The sequence below is a fragment of the Neltuma alba genome, unplaced genomic scaffold, assembly GCF_004799145.2.
Source record: "Neltuma alba isolate B1F8T4 unplaced genomic scaffold, ASM479914v2 tig00010413_pilon, whole genome shotgun sequence".
In the NCBI taxonomy this organism is placed as follows: Eukaryota; Viridiplantae; Streptophyta; class Magnoliopsida; order Fabales; family Fabaceae; genus Neltuma; species Neltuma alba.
The window spans coordinates 143,262-167,371 of record NW_021635315.1 but is presented as its reverse complement, the minus strand read 5'-3'; the positions used below and the strand labels follow the sequence as shown (position 1 = coordinate 167,371).

The window sequence follows — 24,110 nt, the reverse complement described above, 5'->3', positions numbered from 1 at the left end:
AATGTCCTAGAAATCTGGAATTTATTGTGGAAATCCGTACTGTCCAGAGTTGTACATGCACTGCACAAAGCCCAAAATGGAATTGGGTCTTATGGTAGCTAGACCAACAAATTAAAGTCCATCACACTGCTTCCAGCGCTGAGAAGATTGGGATAAGATTAGTGGATTTTTACCCAATAAAATGTTTAAAGAGAACCTTATCAAAAATACAAAATGTTTAAAGAGAAGGCTCGTGAGATAAGCTTGGCTTATGGACCTATATTATATATGCACAAGTACATAACCGCTCTTCTTCACTCTTTCAACTTCCATCAGCCGCCACCTTCCCCTCATCTCACACACCTGCAAAAACAGAAACATAGTGAGAGAGAGAGAGAGAGGAGGTCGAAAGGAGAGGAAGCAAGATGAAAGGCCAAAGCTCACATGCAAGCCGATCCCCAGAGTAAGGTGAGTATCCTGAATCTCCTCCCGTCCTTCTTTTCTCCTCCTATGGCATCTTTGAAAATCAATGTAGGATAATATAATATAATGGATAGTGGGTGGTGTAATGTGTTTCCTGGTTTGCATGCTGGATTCCACTACTGGGGAGTAATAATGATGATTTTCAAAGCTGGAAAAAAAATAATTGCACAGTAAGGGGAGTGCTGTTTCAAAAATTAGAGAGCGAGAGAGGAGTGTTCATACATTATGAAATATATAGCATGATTTTAGGGGCATTAAGTATGGGAGAATAATTACTATGGAATTGAAATTGTTGAAGCTCAAAGTTTGCTCTTTAATAGGGGTTACAGGGTTTTAAATGTTTAAAATAAAAGAAATAAATGTGGACATAAATATATGGGTATGTTGACGTGATGGCTGATGAGTATAATCTTTATGGAAGCTGGAAAATTTATATAAGCCATTGTTTGATGCACTCCTAAGCCGCAACAATGTTTAGAAATTTAATGATGGTTAGAGAAGATAATATGGAGCTAGAAATTTTCAGAGTAGCTACAAATGATGCTGTCCGAATAATGTTTAGAAATGATGATGCCTACAAATTAATAGTGAAGAAGGGGTAAAATAGTAAATGCACTACCCAAAGCCCAAATTTGCTTGTCCAAATTTGATAAATGATTGGTTTATTCGGAACAAATTGGAGAAAAAACTAGCTAGGTCATATTTTTATCCTAGAAAAGTTTTTCAAACCATCCTGCCTTTGGAGTTATCACCTCAAAAAATGAAAATAACCAAGTGAAACAAATATCTTAGCAACCCAATTCTTAACTATCTTACAAACTACTCCTTCGGTTTGACCTAACTGAAGAGTTGATGTTGGTCTTATATATAAGACCTATTTTATATATTTATCGATTTTTTTTCAAATCACTTCTACTTATATTATCTAAACAATAATCAAGTAGAAGAGGGAGAAAATGAATTAAGAAAGATACATAGGATGTTTTAGAAACAATATATCATATTAACTTATCTAACTAACATTTTCAATATCAAATTAATTAATTATGTTTTACATTAAGAATCAAAAGATTATAATGTACCGTGTGGTGTCAAGTGAGATAATTATGAAATCATATATTATTTAGTAGTAAAATAGGCATATAAACATATAAATTCATAGTCCAATATTACTTGGGCTGAATCCCCAAATCATCCTTATACACTCCAAATTATGTTACCTCAACAGGTTTCAACAGGTTTCAAAAACAACTTATCTTATGTTCTTTTAATTATGTCTTACATCATAAGATGAATCCCCAAAATCATCCTTATATACTCCAAATTTTTGCCCACAAAACTCTTGGGCTGAGTGTTCTATTTAGGCCATTGGTCACTCATTACTACATAAAAGGCCTTTCACGTTGGTTAAAATGAACTTCTAACAATAATTTTGAGAGAGAGGTGTATGCCGATTCTGCGATTTCCATGTTGTTTCTATGAAAGACATGGTAAGTTACTTCCCATAGTGATTATTAATTATAACCAACGTTGAAAGGTAACATTCTTCATAGATAATCGAGTTTAGGAACAACTTGAATAGAAATGGATAGTATTCAAATAATATTGTAGTGATATTTTAGATCAGACTCAAATCCTCCAATTCGGATACTAAAAGAATATGACTTGATAAGGTTCATATCCGAATATGATTGTAAATAAGTCCAAGGGATAGACAATGAAACTTAAAACTTCAAATACGAGATCCAATTGGTGAGGTCGAATAAGACTAAATACACAATTGGGTTTGACCTTGGACAAACCTAGAAATAAGATATAATATTCCGATATTTTTAAACTTAACTCAAATAAAGAATATCAAGAGACTAGTCAAAACATGTCTTCCTGACTCAGATACGATTGGAGATAAGTCTTGGTAAACACAAGAGATTCCATGATTCAAATAAAGATTATAATAAGTTCTTAGGAATTTGAGAGCAAGAAATTAAATACAACTAGAAGTCAGTACGTCTATATTCGAGCATCCCTTAGGAGTATTGGAAAAGCAATACAAAAAGTCTAAGACACAACGTCTTGCTTCCTGATTCAAATAATCCAAGTTTTAATATATCCAAATATAGGATTTTCATATGTAATCGAAATATAACTTGAGATAAATCATCAATCAGATAAGCTATAACCAAAGTTATTTTTATTATAATCAAAACACAATATCTAACAAACATCTTGATCAAGGGCTTTAAGCTTAGGATTGGGCATTTATCAAATATAAAAGCACTAGCCAGTAGAAAGGTTATTACAATTAAAAGAACATAAGATAAGTTGTTTTTGAAGCCTGTTGAGGTATCGACTTTTTTTGTCATTGCCTTGACTACTATTGGCTTTTCGATAAGATTCTTTTGCCCAGAGAATGAAATTTCCTATGGTTTGGCCTACTCTTTGGACCTCTCTAACCATTCCGGACTTTCTCCATTTGGTTCTTGAAACTTTCTTATAGTGGATTGTTGAGCACAGGTGTGCTCAACCATCAGCAATGGGGCAGGTAGTGGGGGCATCTAATTAAGTAGAGAACACAATGCATTCCTTTGTTTTGGGTATAATCAGGGTTAGGATCAAGGTATTGTAGCTATAGAGTTTGATTATTATTGCTGTTTTCACTTTTCACCGTAGGTGAATCCTAAAATATTGAAAGAAATAACTTAAAGAAACTAAAGAGAATTAAATGAGCCTAAAAAAGAAGCGATTATTACTTGTGATGGTTTGGATAACTAGGGAATTTGGAAGTCACTTGTGCCCATCATCACTTCAAACTTGGCATTAATAAACTCTCACGAATTTTTTTTCACCTCCTCTTTATGCTCTTCATGGAGTTGAGGTCAACCTTTCTTTATTTCTACTGGTGCTAGGTTCTCTTGACTTGAAAAATTTCTTACCATCCCTCTTAGCCATTCTTACTTACACCACCCCTAATTGAAATCATACTCTCTCTCACACTGCTCCCAGCCACTGGTCATAATTATATAGCCAGAATCCTCATTTGATGCCTGCTAGGCCTATTTCATGCAACCCTGTCCCGCCCAATAGATGTCCATAATGCACCCTTATTTTTTAGGGATCCAACGCTACTTTTTGCAGAGGATGTACTAGTGCTTCCTTAACAACAACAGAGGCAAAGCAAAACAAGTGGTAGAGAGCTAAATATTAGGGGAAATGCAAGGTTCTTTTTTCTAGTTCTTCATAGTGCAAATCCAGGGTATTTTTAAGCTGGCAAAAGCAAAATTCATTTTTTTCAGATTCCTTTCATTTTTCTATTGGGTAGTTGTTCCCACATACTTTGGTTCTTTGTTTAGTACTTCTGTTCAATGAAACCAACTAGAGAGATGAGCTCAGAAAGAGGGAATGGTTGTGTAAGAGCAGAAGCAATGATGAATAGAGTGCCCATATCGACTTGTCTCACATGTGGCAATCAAGGCTGGCCCGAATGGTTAGTTTTCTGCAACAAGTGTCACGTCTACGCACTGCATAGGTACTTGCATTTTCCTTCCTACAAAACTCCCACATTTCTACTTTTTAGCTTGCAATCTTTCAAACATATTAGGCTCTAAAATTGCAATGTATGTTTCACATGCATGCCTACGCATGTTTCAAGGCAACAATAATCATTTTTAATTTTTTAAATGCACATCGCATATAGCTTGCACATGGATGACACAAAAGAACGGGTGAACGACCAAAAGAAAGTAGAATGGCAAGATATAAATTCTATCTTAGAGATATAGTTTCACCAGTTATAATTTACTAGATATTTTTAAGAACATAACATTTAAAATATCTATGATATGTGATGATACTGGTTGTTTTTCTATCTAGAAGTATATCCGTGATTGATAAAGTGCTTCAATGTTATTAGGATTTTAATATGATATCATATGGACATGCATACGTGAGCGATAGAGCATAAAATCAAAGAAGATAATTATGCATATTTTATTACTTGTCAAGTAATATATTTTGGCATAAAAAGTAATATATTTGCTCCCTTTGGGTGAGTGTGATAAGGATGTCAATGTGCCAATTTCTTTTTTGAGTTTCAAATCGATGCTTTTAATAGCCTATCTTTCTGCAAGCTCGGAAGCGCATATGAAATTTAATCGAATTTCCATTCAAGTGAAATAGAAATGTGAACACTACCTGTTGATGTTGTCAAAGCTGAAAATGATGAACTGCAATAGAACATTTTTGTTTTTGACTACACTTTCTCCCAGTTATTTAATAATGTAAAAAAGTGTCGGGATTTGACATTGTGTAGCTACAATTTAGCGATTTTAAACAACTTGGCTTCTGATTTCTAAATTCTCTCTTTTCAGGTATTGTTTAGATGGGCCTGTAATTATTCATGATGCTGTTACGTGGTTTTGTGAGGAATGTGAACTTGAGAAGCCACCGTCTCCTATGCAGAACAAACCATAGTGGTCATCTCCTTTAGTTTGTTTAACTTTAAGCCACTTCTTTGTGTAAAACATCAACATCTAAAAATATTTCATCAGCTATAACTTGCCCTTTTGAGTGTGCTTTAAAAAGCTGTTCTGGTTTTTTTTGTTTTTCATTATTGTGCACACATGTTAACTTATATTACTGTTGGTCTTAATATAAAAGCTAGAGTTTGACTTTCAATTTATTTTTAAATATAAGACCGCAATCAATTTTGTTTATCATATTTATTTATTTTTTTAAGGTAGTTCTTGTAGTAGTTACACATGTTAAATGTTTCATCAAATATTAAAGCCAATACACTTGATTAGCAGTAGTATTTTAGGTAAAACAACAATTATTTAGTATAAATAACTAACTTAACAAACTTTCTTAATTTACTGAAATTAGTCAACTAGCTCTTATATTAAGGACAGAAAGTAGTATTAACATATCTTGGTTCAACCAATTTGAAAATTTGTGGTTTAGATCCTTCTTTGCACTATCATACACTAATTAATTTTCAAATCACATTGTTTGCTGCACTTACACATAAATTTTTACCCTTGAAAACACCATCTAATTTGATAGTAACTCTTCCCGGACTTCTCAAAGCATAGTTGTGTGAAATAGAAAACAATGAGTGGTTCATGATAGGTTGAGCACTGAGTTTGTTGGCACATCATCTCCATTCTCAAGAGCAAGTCTTTCTTGATTGAACTTTAACTTCATCTAAAAACACATTGTTTAGACCAGTTGTAACACCGATCTAGAGCTTGTTTGAAGCTCCGTTCAAAAAGTATTTTTAAACAAATTCACGTAAGTCGAGATAAAATCACATTTAAAAAACTACCTATAAGCCATTCCAAACAAGCAACTAAAAAGCAGCCAACTTTCAAAACTAGTTTCTTCAAGACTAGTCCCAAGTTCGGTTTAATAGGCTGTTTATAGCTCATTTAAAAGACACTCTTTCTTACTACCGAATGTCCAAGATTGACCAAAACACAAAAATTGCATCTTTATTACCAGTCTACTATGTAGCATGATTGCATATAAGAATCAAACTACCTAACAAATTTTCCAACAACCAATCACAGTATAATTTATGACATACTAAAATTTCTTAAACATATTAGTTTTAACAGGTGACAGTGCTAGTTGTTTAAAGCAATGGCTTCCTGCATAGCAATCATGGCCAGCAAATTACTTAAATTAATTAATAATGCTCCCTCTATCACTTTTTATATGAAATAACTACTATATCTACCTTGTTTCTATTTATAAAAAATATTTAAAAGATATTTCAAATTTTTTTGGCTAGTTTCCTATTTTGTTTCTACTAATTACTTTTTTTAATACTCGATATATTTAGTTTTCTCTCTTCTAATCTCTTCCCCCATCAATAAAAATAATTTTTTCAAGAAAAAACTTACAAATTTATTGTTTTTAACAAATTTTAATTAACTAATTGATTCTCATGATTTGATCAAATATATTTTTTTTATCAAAAAAGATGAAAGAAATACCAACATAAATGTTGAGACTGAAAATTAGATAGGGGCTGCGCGAACGCAAGCCCCCACTGCCACAAATTATGATGCAGGCTCTCCCAAATTAGGAGACCTTAGGTGGACACCCCTCCAAAGTGCAATGGACGTCATCAACCTAGGCCATGGGCCTTATTGATCACCCAGTGACCCCACCCAGGTAAGTATGTTGGAATTAGCGCCTCCCCTTTCCTTTTATAGCCTGGCTTCCCGTTTCTTCATTTTACTTGCTCGATGTGGGACTTAATGGATCAAGAAGAGCATGAATTGGGCTTTTCTAATTTTCTCTGGTCCTCAATTGCTTGCTTCTACTGTTTGGGACCTGCTTTTCACCTTCAAGGCTCATAGAGAAGAGAAGACCTGGGAATACAGCTCTCTGTTTTAGATTGGAAAAGTCATGCTGGGTAGCACTTGATCCTCCTCTCAATCCCTATTACTTCTAACCACAAGGCTAGTAGGTTATTTTGAACTGAAAAGAAGTTCAGGTTTTGTATTTAAAAACAACATCTCAAGGCCAGGCCAAATATATTTACAAAGAAGGTACCGTGGTCAATTGTTTTTGACTACTTGTGGAGCGAAATCTGGGTAACTAGATTTAAACAAGCTTTCAATTCAGAAGAGCAGATTGAGGTTTCGAATGCTCTCCTTATTGTCTTCAATTCGAAGCTTTATATGGACATGGCTCTGTTAGATACTTGCTCTCTAGGCCAGAGCGACAAGATAAGCACTAGGTCCTGTTTGGTAAGAAACACTAAAAATGAGAGATAAAAATTAAGATTGAAATTATACAAAAAAACATATCAAAAAAATGTTTAATATGAGGGATTGCATATTACTTGAGGATTAGGCAAACCCATGGTATTATCCAATCTCACTTATATGAGTTTGTCTAATCCAAGTAATAAGCAATTTCTCATACTAAGTACTTTTTCAATGATTTTTCTCAATTCTAATCCTAATCCTTACTTCTCATTTTTAATGTTTCATATCAAACAAGACTTTTGAGATTTAAGAGCTCAAGTGTGTGGTATCATAGATAGAGGGGTCTTAAAATTTTCCGGAAAAGAGGCTTTAGTAAGGTGGAGCTATAATGTGGCTTTGTTGAAGCTATAGGATTGTTTTTTTTTTTTTTTAAATAAAAGGCCGCATAAAACGTGCAAAAATTAATTAGCTATTGAAAGCCTATGATTAAAATCTTCCAAGAGGATGGTGATGAACTATATAGGGGAAAATCTATGATGACGGCTTTAATATCTATTTGATGACTCTGGTGAGCTAACGAATTGGGCATAATGGTTGGTTTCTTTTAGAATGAGATCAAGTGTAACAATCCAATTAGATAGTAAAAGGTTGAGTATTTGTCTAATCCAACTATTTGAGAGGATGATTCTGTATTAGATCACCATTGATAATATGTAAAGCTTATGTAAAGTTGTTAAAAACAGCAATTTTGCAGCAAACATGATTCCAAATTAAGTAAAGGCCTTCGTAAATCACCACAACCTCTACAACCGTAAGGAAAGTGTGTCACAATCCAGAGTAGGCCGCCACAAGCAGCTTCATGGGGAGATATCCAAGAAGCTAGAGTTTTGATTGCTAGAGATTTTGATGGCAAACATTCATATAATTATATTATTGAAGAGGTTAGGATGTTGTAAGTAGAGAATGGCAAGTGTTTGTCTACTCTATGGATGGGGAAGCTAATCCTCGTGTGAATGAGTTAATTAACTAATTTTATCTTTGTTTTTATTTTATCAATGAAGTATACAATTTTTATCCGAAAAGAAATTCTCAAGGATGGGAAAGTGGTGGAGGGGGATTTTCTTTTTCTTTTTTTTGTTTTTTTAATCTTCACCCCTGTTACATATTGCATTCCGTGTATATATAGTAGTCTTGGGAGTTTTATTGCTGGAAATGACTTGGGGTAATTATTGTCTAATCAAAATAGAATATGTAGATTTTAAATTAAAAGTAAGTTAATAATATTAATAACATAATAAATAATGCGGAAATATCTACCAATTCTATTGAATAAATTACCTTAAACATATAAGAGTAAGTACTTGAGTTTTTTTTCCCCCCCTCCCTTTATTTATTCCGTTCCATATCCAGTCCCTTAGAAATTTCACTGTCGCATCTACCCTGATTCATTCCAAAATATACCAAAGTAAAACTTCTTTAATCTTATAAAAAAAAATATTTGAAATCAATACATTTTGCCCTCTAATAAAAATAATGAACTAATAAATTACATACATCTAAGCATTTTGGCATACCAACAAATGTTTTTAAAACTAAGGTGTAAATTAGGTCCTAAAATATTCCTTTACTAGCAATGTTGTCTCAAAAGTTTTTTATTTTTCAGTTCAAGATCGTCCCATAAGTAACAAAATAAATGTTGCTAGTCATTGTTAAAAATGTTGGCAATAAACATTGACATCAAAACTTATGAGAATGAGTGAAAACTTTCAGAATAAATTTATACGTTAATATATCTTTTCAATATTATATTTCAATCATGCTACTGATGATTTTATACATTTACATCTTATAAAACATGAAATATATTCGAAATAAGACACGTTAAAATTATCGAACTCTTAGACCCAAACTATAGAGATCGAGTACCACAAATTAGTCACCATGTGCTTTGAATTATGTCGACTAACTCACTCTCGAAAACAGACCACTAGCTAAACCTGGAAGCTTATGTTATTAGTTTCCAAGAGGATACAACTAGTCGACAAAAGTTTGGATTTCAACAGCAGAGATTATTTTCAAACTCATACCAAAAGAGATTATTGTCGTTACTACAACAATACGAGCTCTTAATATTACATACAAGCTACCTGGAGGCATACTCCCATGCTGGGCCATCTATAAGCAAAGCTGCAACTTTGACAATGGGGGAAATCCACGCAATCCGACTTCATACGCACAATTTACATTGCATTGTGATGGCTGGAAAACACGCCCATATTGATTATGCAGCTTTTAATGCCCTTGCATGTACGATTTAATCATTCACCAAGCTGGATTAGCAAGTCACTTGTCTAAGCAAACCGGAATTTGGCATGGACTCTGCTGGTTTCCAAATAATGTCTGATAGTTTTTCACAAAGGTGCTTGTAAAACTGCAGTAATACAAACAAATGTTACTGTCACATATACAAGCACATTATTTACATATAAATAAATATGGATGTGAGCCTTAGGCTAGACCCTAGGTCGAGGAATTGGCGCCCTGCTCGGTAGTTCTTGAGTGTGCCACATGAATTTATATAGATAATAGTGGAGACATACGCACATATGGAATTCTGAATGTTGAAGACAATGCTTAAGCTTTTTGATGAGATAATCTAATCCGTACATAACATTGTTTGCCGGTTATAGCGTAGCAGGAATGTGGGTTTTCCAACATCAAATAAAAAATCATCTATCATGTCCAGCAATCTTGCTGAATTAGCTCAGGCATGGAAATGTAGGGTTGGGCTCAATAGATCTAGACACATTCCTAATTCATGGCTTTCCAGGTGTCAAGACTCGAGCACCCTAGCCCAAAATTTCAAGTCGTGAGTGAACACCCCCAATGATTGGTTTGATTTTTACTACTATCAATAATATGCCCCGAACAAGAAAACCATTTATGCTTGAAGTTTGGACAACCATAGGACCATTATATCGTCCATTAAACTTAAGAGACCCGTAACACAAATATTGAATTTCTGATAACTTGGTCATTGAAGATTTGCTACAACGACGAAAGTCTAATTCATCCCAAAGATTTAAGCTATTAAGCCAAGCTACACAGTCACTATTATAGAAGATTGATAACAAAAACATGGTGAGTGCAAGATCCATTTCCGTTTGGGAAAGTTTCAATACACTGAGTCTTGAGGCAGAGGTGGCAAAACTTTTGAGCTATCAAAACTGAAAATATAAGATGTAGAAACTAACCTTGTGATATTCAAGAGTATCCCCAGCAGCCTTTCGAACGTCTACCATGAAAAGTGAGGGTGCAACTTCATAGACCTTTCTCACAAAAGCAGAGGTGATTTACAATATGACTGCTGACTACTATAGAAATCAAATCTTCAAACAGAAGATGATAAGACTGCAAGACCATCAAATGTAGAAATCAGGTTACCTCCAAAACCACTGCAAATTGTCCAGCGTTCCTTGCAGATGTGCCTTCAAGTCTCATCTGCGAGAAAAATATTATTAGGGAATCTACAGAAAATCATTCAACAAAGCGACCATGAAGAATAAGAAGAGATTAGGAAAGCTATTATTCATAAATTATGCATTAGCATGCTAGGTAGTGGGCCTAGGGTCCAGTAACTGTACCTAGAGAGATTAGGAAAGATATTATTCACACTCCTTAGGATTTAATTCAATTAGGAATTTAGTATATAAAATTTTTTCCTGGTCGTATCAATAAGGTCATGAAATTTCAATTTATTTATCTTTTATTTTACATCTAATGGATTTATCTGAACCGATACATGATTTTCTTTTTATCTTTTTGGGATCAGGTCTTGTATTAGGAAGTCTGAGAGTAGTATTGCTTACCAAAACAATTTTTCTGCCTTTCCATTGAGGTCCAAATTATGAATTATAGATATACTAAGTAATACTCCTCCGGTCCTTAATATAAGACCCAATTGTTGAGTTGGTTTTAGTCCTAAATATAAACCCATTTCTCATATTTATCAATTTTATCTAAATTACCCCTATGAATACTCTCTCAACCATAATCAAGTAGAAAAGGAAAAGAGGGTATTAAGAAAGATAATTATGGTATTTTAAGAAAAACGTGTCACATTTCTTATAATTAATTAACTTACCTAACTTCCTTAATCTAATCAAATTAGTTAAATGGGTCTTATATTAAGGACCATAAGAGTATTTTATTTAAATTAGGATTAAAAATCATATTGCAAATTACTTTTCTTTTATCTAAACAGCTTTTTATTTGTATTTTTACCTTTTATTTATTTTCTGCTTCCTTATATTTCGGGATCATGCATATGGGCACATGGTATTAAATATCTGGGAACTAATTTTTTAATATATTGGCTGAATGTCTCAAAACCTCTCTTCCTGAACGAGTTCTGTCTTCCCTCTTTGTCTTCATCCACCTTTTCATTCTGTGCCCTGAATCAGCTAGATGGTCATTGGTCCCTAAAATTTCTTTCATAATCTGTTAAATCTCCACCCATTCATGAGTCAATAGCTATCATTTAGAATTACTCGTTTCTATTCCGGAATTCCGGAATTCTACCTAAAGACGAGAGATTATATCTATTTTTCTCTCCACCCATAAGTAATATGAATGCAGAGAAAAAGGCACAAGTTATAAAGATGGTACTATGGGATTTTTAATGGAACTGGTGGTGGAATTGCAGTATTAGCGAGACAAGTGTGATGGCTGGGTTAAATCAAGTATGTGAAGGATTAGTGAGTTTGGGATTGTGCTGCATGAACTACCCTGTGTGTGTGTGTGTGTGTTGTTTAAAAACAAAGCTCGGTACTTGACCTAATTTACAACTTAAAATATAAATAAATTTTCTGGCCAAGTCAGTCAATCACTGCCATTGGGGTTTACCTGTTTCTCCACATGATCTTAGAAACTCAACAGTAAAGCTTCCGTTGTTTCTAAATTCATGGTCAAAAGTCCAATTATCTCTCCAAGGAGCTCTGCCCTAACCCTCCACCCCCACAACCACCCCCCCGGGGGGTGTTTCCCTTTCCTCTGGTATAGCCTAAATATCAAGTTCTGTCCAAATTTCCACTTTGGACCTATTTTCAATTACTGGAAAACTTTCTTGTGAACCATAAGATTGGAACCCCCAGCAATAACGTACGGGCAATCATGAGTTGCAGTATTTTGTCTAAGGTTTAAGGTTCCAAAGTTAAGTCTGCTTATATTTGATTTTTGATTCAGTTTTGTTGGTAACAAATTGAATTTGAACAATTTTCAGCTTGAGGAGAAGTAGTTAACGTAGTTGATATGATGGCTGGCTTAAATTGTGTTAAATATTAGTGATCTTGGGCTTGCACTACATGTACTATCCTTTGTATTTAACCTAAATTATGAATAGGCACACAGCGTGTCTTGCTGAGTAAACTGGTAACCTCAATGAGTTTTCTTTCTTTCAATACAGCTTCCCATTAGCTTTAATCTCCTGATGTAATTGCATCATCCAACTACATCTAACACAAACACAGACATGCAGAGAGGTACCTTGTAACTGCGACAGTGGACCTTAAGGCCCATTGATTCTGCAACAGCTTCAACAGATGCAATTATAACTTTCGCAGGCTTACGAGATACAAAACGAGTTTGCCTCTTTATGTAGTCCTGTTAAGACAGCAAAAGAATATCTTTTGCATTAATGCAACGAAAAACCTTGGAAAACACAGAATATGGAAACTAATAATACAGTGCTTAACCTGACGCCTATCAAATAGGGCTGATAGATTCAATCCTTGTGATAAAGTTATCATCTCAAATGCATTCATTGTCAAAGGACCGACCTCAGTATTTTCTGACCGTTCAGCCACATACTTGTCCTGTCAAAAATGAATGAACAGAAAAGGCCAAGATAAGACCATGTATATAAAATCTAAAACTGATTATATCACTCTCAGCATTTTTGTTGCTCGTTATTACAGTTGAAACTTCAAAAAGCACCCATCTATACATATGTCCTAAATCTACCGTAATACATTTTTTCCTCAACTTGACGAGCATATTTATTCATTGATTCAGTAATTCAAACACACTTATTTTCCATCTTATTTCTTTTTATCTTTTGGGTTAGGTTTTCCACCTTTGTGTTGAAAAAGAGAAACCATTTCCTTAGACTTAACTAACACTGTTGTTCATGTAACATCAAATTAGTAATTCAAATGCACATTTTCAGTATCATATCCAACTTAGGACAACTGACATACTACATATATGTAGCCATCTTTCGGCATCTTCTAGTAGATTTCTTCATGTAGATGCGGTACATTCATCATAAAATAGTTATATAGTAGAAATGCATTATAACTACTTATTTATCCAAATCATCATTCAAAGAGAAATAGCAAACCTCAATGTTATCAAAAACAGCCTGAACATCATCCAAATTCACTTCCTCATCGTTCCCAATTTTAACGGGAACATAACTTTTAATGAACCACGGATCTTTTCTTATTTCTTCAATTCGGATGCGCTGCAATTCATACCAAAAACAGCTCAGGAAAAAAGAAATAAAGAAAGATTCAATTGCTAAGCATGCAACACCTGTCAGGATTAGCTAAGTGGGAGGAATTGAAAAGTATCATTGGAAATTACATTTCCAGTTAATTTTGATTAGACCAAGAATCAATAGATATAAGCAGGGGGGAAAACTTCATTATGAAGGGCAAAGTAGTTATTCCACTCTATGCAAAAACTCATATTTTTATGACTATACAACCAGAATGGGCAAAGTACTTTTAAGTGGATCAGTACCAACATCCTTTGCTCAACAGGAGAGTTTTATTTGACTTTTTGCGACACTTCTATCCCCCATCCAAAAAAAGAGCAGTGCAATCATTCAGGCAGCAACAACCAACAGAAATATTTAAATAAAATCATTGGCCGGCCTTGCCCTAACAGCTTAACTGTATTATCGGTTGGCCTTACCCTAGCAGCTTAACAGTTGACCCTTGGGTTTCTACTAACAGCATCACCTACGGTCCTACACATACGCACACTACTGAAGGCATCCTATCAGGATACATGATCACTATTATCCAGAAAACTAGCATCTAACTCAACTAATCATAGATACAAACAGAAAGCATTTGATTAATCACTTGTTTGCAGCAGCACAATACATAACCTATACTCCCGCCGGTCCTCTATATATATATATATATATATATATATATATATATATAAGGCATTCCAAACTTTTTCACACATACTAAGAAAATTTGTTTTTGTATTAAATTTGTCAAAAAGCAACCAAAATTTTCATTTTTACCCTTATTAAAACCTTCATGAGATCAATAATTAAAAGTGTTGAGGGGTAAAAATGGAAAGCCATTACAAAATATTGAGATACACATTATATTATGGACCAAGGGTGTCTTCTAGAGGACACTTTATAAATAGGACCAAAGGGAGTACCAATTGGTAGAAAGAGCAACAAGTCATATTGCATTGGATGAGATTGGCTACATGTAGAGTAAGGAATTCAAGCTGGACTTGACGGGGCAACCTAAATAGGCCCAGTAAATTATAGGGCCCGGCTTGATGAAAATGATCATTTTAAGTAATTCGGGATTATTCAAGCTGGCCCCTCTATTGTTTAAATTTCTTTTACAATGAAGATAATTGAGGAGATATAACTGAATATGAATGAAGAGGTCTAACTTCTTCCAAGTTGATGCTTGTATGTTTATTTTCATGTCAATTTGTTCTGTGGTTTGACAGAAAATAGAGAGAGAGAGAGAGAGAGGTAGAAGGAGAAGTTAGGAAGGAGAAGAGAGAAAAGCAAGAGAGAATTCTGAATAGTACTATCAATTACTTTCAAAACTGTTCTGCAATTACAGGTAACCTCTCTTATATAACCCCTAACATAATTATACAACGGCCATATTAACTAACTCCAACTATAACAAACCACCCTTACTAACTAACTATTCTTTTATTACTAACTAATAATACATCACATTGTTTATGAGCTTATCCATATTTGTGCCCTGAACTTGAATTGCAACATTTGTGTGAACTATGAAGATTATATTGTACTGTTTTGATTTTTATAGAGTCGAAGATTTATTATGAGCTGAACAATTTTTAAGTTTATCCATGCCAAAATTCATATTCTTGTTTTCGTAAAAGAAAAAAATCAAAAGGAAAAAGGGCTAACGGACCGGCTCATTAGCCCAGTCATCTATGGTTAAGCCTTGTGCATTAGAACCATTTGGCCTAACCAGGCTTATGCCAGCCAGCCCAAATAAGCCCGGCCCCCCCAAATTCCCATTTTTACATTGATCACACAATGCCATTTTGCTTTAACAACCAACTCTTTAAGACATATCAAAAGGTCCCATTCGATAACTTCCTTGAGGATTCTTTTAACAACAATCAAATCTTTTAGATATTCTTCTTGGCCATTCTCTACTCTTTCCACAACTCAAGACCGTATGTTCCATCCCCCTCACATGCACCTCAATTAGCCTTCATTGTGTATGTTTGAACCACATCAAACAATTTTCTACTATCTTCTCCTCAATAAGATGCCACGCCAGTTCTTCCTTGTATATGGTCATTAAGAATCTTATGTTTTCTTGTAGGCCACCCGTCTATCTCTACATCCCCATTTCTACTATCCTAATTATTTTTGTTCTTGTTGTCCGGGACAACTTGTCCCTTTGATGCCTAACATTCACTATCATATAGAATTACTAGTCTCATAGTAATTCAATAAAACTTTCTTTAAGCTTATTAGGTACTTTTTTTTTTTTTTTAATCACAAATAACTCCAATGCCTTTCTTCATTTTAACCACCCAACTTGTACTTCTACGTGTAACACTTCTACCAATTTCACTGTCATCTTGTATTATCAACCCCATATGCCTGAATTTTAGCACTTGCGGTATAATTTGATCCCTAGTTTTAACCCAAATAAAAAAAATCACTTCTAACTTGCCTCTTATTGAACTTGCAATGCATGTATTCTTACTCCAACACAAGCAAAGGCCCTTTAATTCCAAGCTCCGTCTCTATATTTCAAGTTTAGAGTTAATCTCTTCTCTTGATTTAGCAACAAAGACTATATCACACATAAAAAGCATGCATTTGAGGATTTCCTCGTAAATATAAGGAAGAATCTAGCACTTATTGGTGGGGGCCCAACTGAAAATTATCTTTGAGGGGCCAACCATACATTTTAACATTTTTTTACAGGCAAACTTTTCCACAATGCTTAAGATTGAATCAAGTATTGCATCCATCTCTACTTGAGTGTACTGAATTAGAACGCCTGAAATCAAGACAAGTAAGGGCTAAAGATTTCTATGTAAACCAATCTTTATAGGGAGGTCTTTTGCCACACTTCCAAACGTTGTTACACTAGTTGTGGTCCCCTTATACATTTTCTGTATACATCTAATATACACAACATGTACACCTTTGTTTGCAAGGGCTTTCCATTAGCACTTCTCTTGGTACAAAACTCATTAGCCTTTTCTAAGTCAACTCCACTTATGTTTCATGGCCAACCCCAAGTCTACGTTAGGCCCTTATTAGCCAACATAAAACTTAACCAAATCTCATGTGGAAATGGATCATAGAAAAAGCAAAGAACAAAAAACAAATAATAATAATATTTCCACTCTCAATCACCAGGACTTCCAAAATACTGCAATGCATGCATTTTGAGTGTTTATTATTCATACACCCGTCCAACAAAAAGTGAGTTGATGTACTTACCGTTTTAGGATTTGGATCCAAAATTTTATGTAATAATGTCTTTGCCCCAGCGGAAAACCAGAATGGACAAGTAAATTCGGCAGCATTAATCTGCACAGTTAAAGGGCAAAAAGAAAAAAGAAAAAAAAGAACAGTAGGTAATGAATTACGAATCTGCAGCAGTAAATACTTTTTACTACAAATATCGTTAGGCCTACACAAAAAAGGATTCTCACGGTCTCTAAACATGACAACAAGGTAATCCCTATCATCAGAAGACAAGCCTGAACTTAAGAACCATGCATCTTAACCTATGGTGCTATATAAATGACAAGTAACAACCGCCATGGTCAGGAAGATTACCATTTTTGAAGTTTGCTTCATCATTTTTGGCAATTTTTCCATTACTATATGAACTTTAAATTGGCCTTTTTTTTCTTCTTTTTTTTACCATTCAAATTTTCTTTTACTTACGTCTTAAATTATTAGGTAACCTTTTATTTCATTTCTTATTTTTATAGATTGATTTTCTGAGCATTACTATAATATTTTAATAGGATCCAGTAGAAAGGAAAAATAATGAACCACATAATAGTAAATTTAATTATTCATCCTTTGATGCCTAGAATTGACAAATTAATTGCAATGTAGAGTACTCTTCCAATCCCATACTCTATCTTCTTTCTGGCCCTCTTATCTCTCCGCTTCTGTAAGAGAATTAGGAAGAGTAAATTACCCTTTTGAACAGAGCCGGTAGATTTGGCTCCTCAAAAGGAAGATATCCAGCCATAAGGACGAATAGGATGACTCCACATGACCAAACATCAGCCGCTGCACCATCATAACCTAGATTGCTAAGAACCTACAGGATGACATTTTGGTAAGCCACTGTCACACAAGACAGCTTATATGATTATGGTTCTTATTGACAAAAAATCAAACTTATGCAAGGTCATGGGCAATAACTTCCTAAAAAACAAACATAACTTGTCGCACTGACAAAAGTGCTACCAATTTGACCAGCTATTGTGCTGCTCATAAATATATAAATGCCATCACAGCAGAAGCACATGAATTACCACTTGAAACATTGAATGTCTAAATAATGAAATGAGGACCAATTTCACACAGCAGAAAACCAAGATGAAGAAACATGCTCAACTTCCTCAGAAGCTTTGCCTTCAAATTCAATCCTTCCCTACTAGCTTTTCCAACACCCATCATGAATCTTATATTTGGATAAAGGTTCTACAAAGAATATATCAGGGTTTTCCCATCATATCTTGATCTGTATCATAACCAGCGATTCAATAAAATAACATGAATTCTCACATCATAAATGTTGTCAGCTTTTGAAAACTGAAGTTGACAATGACATTCATTAATCAAACACAGCAATTGGTTCAACCACTAAACAGGGAAAATATCAATGCAGCAACTACTGATATATTAAGATTCAGAACTGTCTGATCAGTTTTACCTCTGGGGCAACATAATTTGGGGTTCCACATGTAGTGTGGAGGAGGCCAGCACCCTGCAAGAGAGCACAAAAGGGAGTAAGGGCAATATTAGAGAGTACAGTATAGATTACAGAATTAAAATCCAGGATAGATAACAGGATACCAAGAAAGGGCAAGCTTTCTTGATGCAAGAAAGAGAACTTTTCTCATAAATTAAAGTCGAGTAAAATATAGACATTTTATTTGACTTCTTTACATCAACTGGCATGTTCTTACCTGCTTAGTCAAGGCACTTAGTCCAAAATCAGAAACCTTCAGATTTCCAAAGGCATCAAGAAGCAGATTTTCAGGCTGTAACAGGATAGATTACAGAATTAATCAGGATTATAACATGGTATATTAAACAAGAACTAAATGGACAAGAAAATTAATACCATATATTCTCTTTTACCTTTAAATCTCTATGGTACACACCCTTACTGTGACAATGAGCAACAGCATCTATGAGTTGCTGAAAGTAGCGCCTAGATTCATTTTCTGAAAGTTTCACCTGCTGAACCTAAACATCCAGAAAAGGTAAAGAAACATGAAAGATGTATATTTACGTCTGCATGAACCATGGATATATCTATTCTCATCATAAGCAGAAAGTCATCACTTTAGTGTTACTAGCATAAAATGGTCAAACTTAAGTATAAACAAAGAAGAATCAACCTAGCATAGTCTATGGCATAAGTGAGGGAAAAAAGTAGTCTTACAATTTTGTCATATAGTTCTCCTCCCATGACAAACTCAAGAATTATGTATATCTTAGTCTGGCTAGCTAAAACCTGAAATTCAAAAACAATGTTTGTAAATGAATAAAATTAATTTCATCCAAAAAATTAAAATGGGGAAACGGGAATAGCTGATGTATACATCACGATGTGCCAACACATACCTCATGCAACCTGACTATGTTGGGATGCCTGACAATTTTCATAATGGATATTTCTCTTTTAATCTGTAATAGCATTCAAGTTATAATAGTTAATATGAAGGGTAGTCTAAAATTCAACACTGCCATGCATCAGTATTCTGTGTTACATGTGTTGTTAAGCATATACGTCAAGCTTTTGATTGCTGATGCTACGAGCAACATTATCATGGGGAAAGAATTTTCTTTTTTGAGCTGACTGGAGTGATGTAGACATAGTTATTGCACAACAGTCATATGCCAGAAAGGGAGATTAGAATGACAATGCATATAAAAGCAACTTTAGTTACATGTCATTAGAGTTCCCCATATGTAATGCAACATGGAATTGTAAGCGTACTTCCATACTTAAAGAATCAAGATTTTGTAAGATAAGCAACTGGCAGAAATGAAAATGAACCTCCATAGCTTTTTCGTTTTCTCCTTCTTTAATGTGAGAAATGTTTCTGGTATAGATGTGGCCTCGCATTAAACCTGATGGGCATTCTACCCGCTATCACTTAGCTTAACCAATCCACCTTATAATGGTTCTAAAACAAACTATCAATTCGTTTCTCCATTTCTCACCATGGTGACCAAAATAATGTTATGAACCTGATTCAGCAAGTTTATGAAAGATTTGACCACATGCATATGTCTTAGCTATCTATTACAGTATCATAAACATGCATAAACAACAGCACAGACCATGCTTATGCGAAGGCTGAACACGTCTATTCAACGAATATTTCAAGCGTTCTGTTCACAAACGTACGATTCATAAAATGGGAAAAGAATATTAGATGACAAAATGCGCATTAGAGGTTTTCAATGCTCTTTTGCGAATAGAACTACATTTTCAAAACACTACACTTATCCATGATATGCCTGGAAGCTGAAACATGAAATTCTGTCAGAATAGAAGAAGAAGAAAACGAAAACGACACCTGTTCAACCATTCTGTGCTCGAGAATGGTGCTCTTAGACATTACTTTAATAGCCACACTCTCCCCTGTCTCTGTGTTTCTTGCAAATTTAACTTTGGCAAAGGTACCTTCACCGATGGTACGACCCACTTCATACTTGCCAACCTTTCTCCTCACCTTCTTCATGGTCTTCCAGAGCTCATTTATCGGGTAAAACCAGACTTATCGTCAAAATTCCAATTCAAAGATGACCTGAAAGCATCAATTGGGTCGTTAAATACCCCACGCATATAAACTGAACTCTACAACCCATAAACCGAAAATGAATTCTGTTTAATTCCTGCTGAACACAGAGAATGAAGAGGAGCCATTTCCGCGCAATGAAGATCATATGAACAGCATTATCTTCCGGTTAAGCAGTCGATCAAGAATTATATTAACAGTCCAGTAACCACTTCCTCGGAATCTAAAAACCCAATACCCTAGCCACCGATCAAACGAATGGCCGAGCGACCAAAGGAAAGAAGACAACAAGAATTAAGTAACCTTGAGACAAGAGTTGACCGATACCTCGCGTTGTCAAACTCCGAACTAACAAACGGACGGTGAGTCGAGGTAAGATTGGAAAGCGAAGGGAATATGAAGACAAAAGAAGGCGGGAAGGAAGCAAAAGAGAATATTCTAGAAACGATCAAAGCCGTTAGTAATGGGAGACAACAAGAAAAACGAAGCACCAAGTTTTCCGGAGCTCCGGCGAGAGGAATTGAGTAAACTGAGTAGACTCGTCCGACGAGACGGTGATCGGCAAGAGAGACGAAGAAAAGGAAAAGTTTTTGTTTTGTGCCTGTGGCTGCTTGTCTGTACGTCCCAAATAAGCCGCTCGAGACGTAGAAGATTTTACAGTCTCCTTGTCGAAGCAAGAACATCGTGCGGATTACAGTTGTCTTCTTTCCTCCCACCAAATAAAAACTACCGTGAAAATTGTTTCCGTAGCATCCAAAAAAACCCACCGTGAAAATCAAACGGTTAAAACTTAAAAATATTACCACCTCCTAAAATATTACCACCTCCTAATATCCTCAAAATATACGTAAACAACTAATTTGATATTCAATTTGATTTTAAATATAAAATCACAATCTATTTTATCTCTCGTATTTATCTGTTTTCTTTAAGGTAGTCCTTATCCTTTTTTTTTCCCTTCAAAGTGGTCTTTATACTAGTTGTACATATTAAATACTCCTCCAGTTCTTAATATAGGACCTAATTGTTAAGTTAATTTTGGTTCTAAATATAAAATCCATTTCTCATATTTATCAACTTTTTCTAAATTATCCTTATGGATACTCTCTCAACTGTAATCAACTAGAAGAGGGAGAGGAGATATTAAGAAAGATGATTATAGTGTTTTAAAAAAAAACATGTCATATTTTTTTATAATTAACTAACTTATCTAACTTCCTTAATCTAATCAAATTAGTTAAATGGGCCTTATATTAAGGACCGGAAGAATATTTTATCAAATAATAGTTCTAACTAATATACATGACTAGTAAGAATATTTTAAATAAAATAACACCTATTTATTACACATAATTAATTTAACTAATATTTTTAATTTACTCAAATTAGTCATTTAACTTTTATATTAAAAATGGGAGTTATAGTTAAATTTAATAAAAAATAAAAAATACATAAAGAAAATAAATCACGCACAATCAATAGAATAAAAGTAAGAAGGTTAGTTTAAAATTTTAAACTTACAAAAAAATTTAAATTTTTAAAAAATTATATTCGAAAGAAATTGTTTTTTTTTAATAAAAATGACAGAGGGAGTACCTCCTATCATATAGATTTTACTTTGTAGTCCAGATTTTACTTCAAAGTGAATGTTTCTTCAGAAGTGGAGCTAGTGATAGCAACTCTGAAAGCTTAGGGAATTTAAAAAACAAAATGTTACCAGATTGTTCACAGAAAGCAAGGTTTTAAAATTTTGATTAACCATTCGATCCGGATGTCATGGGTTCAAATTTCAGTCCTGCCATAATCGAACGGCCAAGATTAATTAAATGTATTTCTAATTTATAAGTTAAATACTCCTCTGATCTATTTATAAATTATTTCCAATATGTTTTATACAGACTAAAAAAAACCTTAAACTTTATTAACTCATTTAAAATTTAATAACTTTTTAATTTTATCCCTACTTAATATACACTATACCTCATACAAACAAAGTCAACATAATAATAAACAAAAGTTAAAATTGTATATTCACATAAAAAATTTCTCTCCTTACCTTATAAAGAGGGCCAAAAAATATCTTCTCTATTTACTCTGTAAATAATACTAAAGTAGTATAATATTACAAGTTGCTAGTCAAAAAGTATAACATTGCAAGTAGTAATAGTTTTCTTTTTGCGACCTACAAGTAATATTTTATATATTATCATTTTACTGAACTAAATTTATGGGATAAGTTTAAGTAATTGTTTGACTAAATCACATGGATTAAGGAAGATGGTTAAGAGCAATAAACATATATAATGCCCATATAAATTGGTTCTCAAGTTAGTTGTGAATTGATCATCAATATGTCATGATTTAAAAGTAAAAAAAAAAATTATGAGATTTAATATTTATATAATGCGTATAATTATTTTATAACATATACATATTTCTTGCACATATGCTGATTAATTTTCTCTTTTCAAATGCTTATAATATATAAATATGGATAAGATATACTACTTCCTATTCTAAATATAAGATCTAATTTTGTGATGTAAAGTTAAATCTTATATTTATGATAAGAGGTAGTATCACAGGAGCATTACTTAAAATTTTCAAAATTAAAAAATTTTGACCAGTTAGGTTGCTTGTCAACAGAACTGGCCTTTTGACAAATCTAGTTGAAGTTTTGGACAAGTTAAATCCTTCTTTTTTCTTTTTTTATTGAACCTAAAACAATACTAATTCCGGTTTTTAATATAAGAACTCGTTTAACTTTTATTTTGGTTCTAAATATAAGACTTTAATCTACTTCATTAGTAAGGATATTTTAGAAAAGACAACACATATTTATTACAAATAACTAATTTAACTTACTTCGTTAATCTCCTCAAATTAGTCAATTAACTCTTATAATCAGGACTGAACGTAATATTATTTTGAGTTCAAAAAAGATAACAGTCCGCTACTCAACCAAACTTGTACTTCAGTAACTATTTTGTTGAGTTATGTGTGTCTTTATATATGAATATTTCATTCGCAAGTGAAATAAAAAAAGTCACTCTTTTCAGAGTTATATATAAATATTTTTATCTCTCTCTACAAATATTTTTTACTCATTTTAATCAAGTTATATTATTTTAATTATGACTGGTTTAATCACGGGTTCATCCTAGTTTAAACAACTAACATTTGAATAATTGTCTCAATTAATTCAATGATCAATCTGATTTTCAAAACTTTAACTTAAAAGTTTCACCAGAAAACCTAGATCTCTAGATAGGCCAAGTTAGAGAAAGTTAGATATACTCAATTCTAACCTAATTGACCACCAAGTAGTGGTAATATTGTTCAAAAGTAACTTTTTAATCATGAGCTAAGTATGTAAGAAAAATTTTATTCCGACGTATGTGAATGTGTTTCGAAATATTTATATTAAACAGTTTCAAACAAGTACCTAGTTTTTGAAATTCTGACCTACTTGATTAGATATTCAAATCTGTAACTCAAACTAGACTATTCGAGTTGGCAAATTAACTATACATCATCCACTGAAATAGTTCAACAAGAAAATCAAATCTACGGGAACTCAAAACACAA

At 33.6% G+C, this 24,110-nt stretch overlaps 2 protein-coding genes and 1 non-coding gene across 6 annotated transcripts; 1 reads left to right on the top strand and 2 right to left on the bottom strand.

Annotated features, from left to right (window-relative positions):
- Positions 1-309: 309 nt before the first annotated feature.
- LOC114756478 (uncharacterized) lies at positions 310-5,042 on the top strand. Its single transcript, XM_028945431.1, has 3 exons — positions 310-447; positions 3,813-3,988; positions 4,830-5,042. Exons 1-3 carry the CDS (start codon positions 424-426, stop codon positions 4,930-4,932), a joined length of 303 nt encoding a protein of 100 aa, XP_028801264.1. The 5' UTR covers positions 310-423; the 3' UTR covers positions 4,933-5,042.
- Positions 5,043-6,486: 1,444 nt separating this feature from the next.
- Positions 6,487-6,647, bottom strand: LOC114756479 (U1 spliceosomal RNA). Its single transcript, XR_003741459.1, has one exon. It is a non-coding gene; the product is annotated as a U1 spliceosomal RNA (small nuclear RNA).
- Positions 6,648-9,068: 2,421 nt separating this feature from the next.
- Positions 9,069-23,639, bottom strand: LOC114756468 (CBL-interacting serine/threonine-protein kinase 24). Of its 4 annotated transcripts, XM_028945414.1 has the most exons (17): positions 23,627-23,639; positions 22,496-22,502; positions 20,850-21,027; positions 20,301-20,531; positions 19,339-19,401; positions 19,157-19,228; positions 18,850-18,957; positions 18,675-18,749; positions 18,419-18,472; positions 17,675-17,800; positions 16,960-17,049; positions 13,582-13,704; positions 12,935-13,054; positions 12,726-12,842; positions 10,626-10,682; positions 10,436-10,510; positions 9,069-9,612 (listed from the first exon to the last, which is right to left on the bottom strand). In XM_028945414.1, exons 4-17 carry the CDS (start codon positions 20,463-20,465, stop codon positions 9,517-9,519), a joined length of 1,341 nt encoding a protein of 446 aa, XP_028801247.1. In that variant the 5' UTR covers positions 20,466-20,531; positions 20,850-21,027; positions 22,496-22,502; positions 23,627-23,639; the 3' UTR covers positions 9,069-9,516. The 4 variants fall into 4 exon arrangements, with proteins under 4 accessions (XP_028801247.1, XP_028801246.1, XP_028801248.1 ...); XM_028945413.1 differs by lacking the exons at positions 22,496-22,502; positions 23,627-23,639 and having other exon boundaries at positions 20,850-21,171; XM_028945415.1 differs by lacking the exons at positions 16,960-17,049; positions 22,496-22,502; positions 23,627-23,639 and having other exon boundaries at positions 20,850-21,171.
- Between the last annotated feature and the right edge of the window lie 471 nt (positions 23,640-24,110).

What these genes read in the sequence shown, in the direction of transcription:
- LOC114756478 (XM_028945431.1), top strand. Translation starts at nt 424, where the DNA reads ATGCAAGCCGATCCCCAGAGTAAG. An exon ending in AAGCCGATCCCCAGAGTAAG is followed by an intron (nt 448 to 3,812) that starts GTGAGTATCCTG and finishes TTCTTTGTTTAG; the next exon opens with TACTTCTGTTCAATGAAACC. An exon ending in CACGTCTACGCACTGCATAG is followed by an intron (nt 3,989 to 4,829) that starts GTACTTGCATTT and finishes CTCTCTTTTCAG; the next exon opens with GTATTGTTTAGATGGGCCTG.
- LOC114756468 (XM_028945414.1), bottom strand. Translation starts at nt 20,465, where the DNA reads ATGAAGAAGGTGAGGAGAAAGGTTGGCAAGTATGAAGTGGGTCGTACC. An exon ending in AGCACAGAATGGTTGAACAG is followed by an intron (nt 19,402 to 20,300) that starts GTGTCGTTTTCG and finishes ATGCTATTACAG; the next exon opens with ATTAAAAGAGAAATATCCAT. An exon ending in TGGATCCAAATCCTAAAACG is followed by an intron (nt 13,705 to 16,959) that starts GTAAGTACATCA and finishes TATGAATTGCAG; the next exon opens with CGCATCCGAATTGAAGAAAT.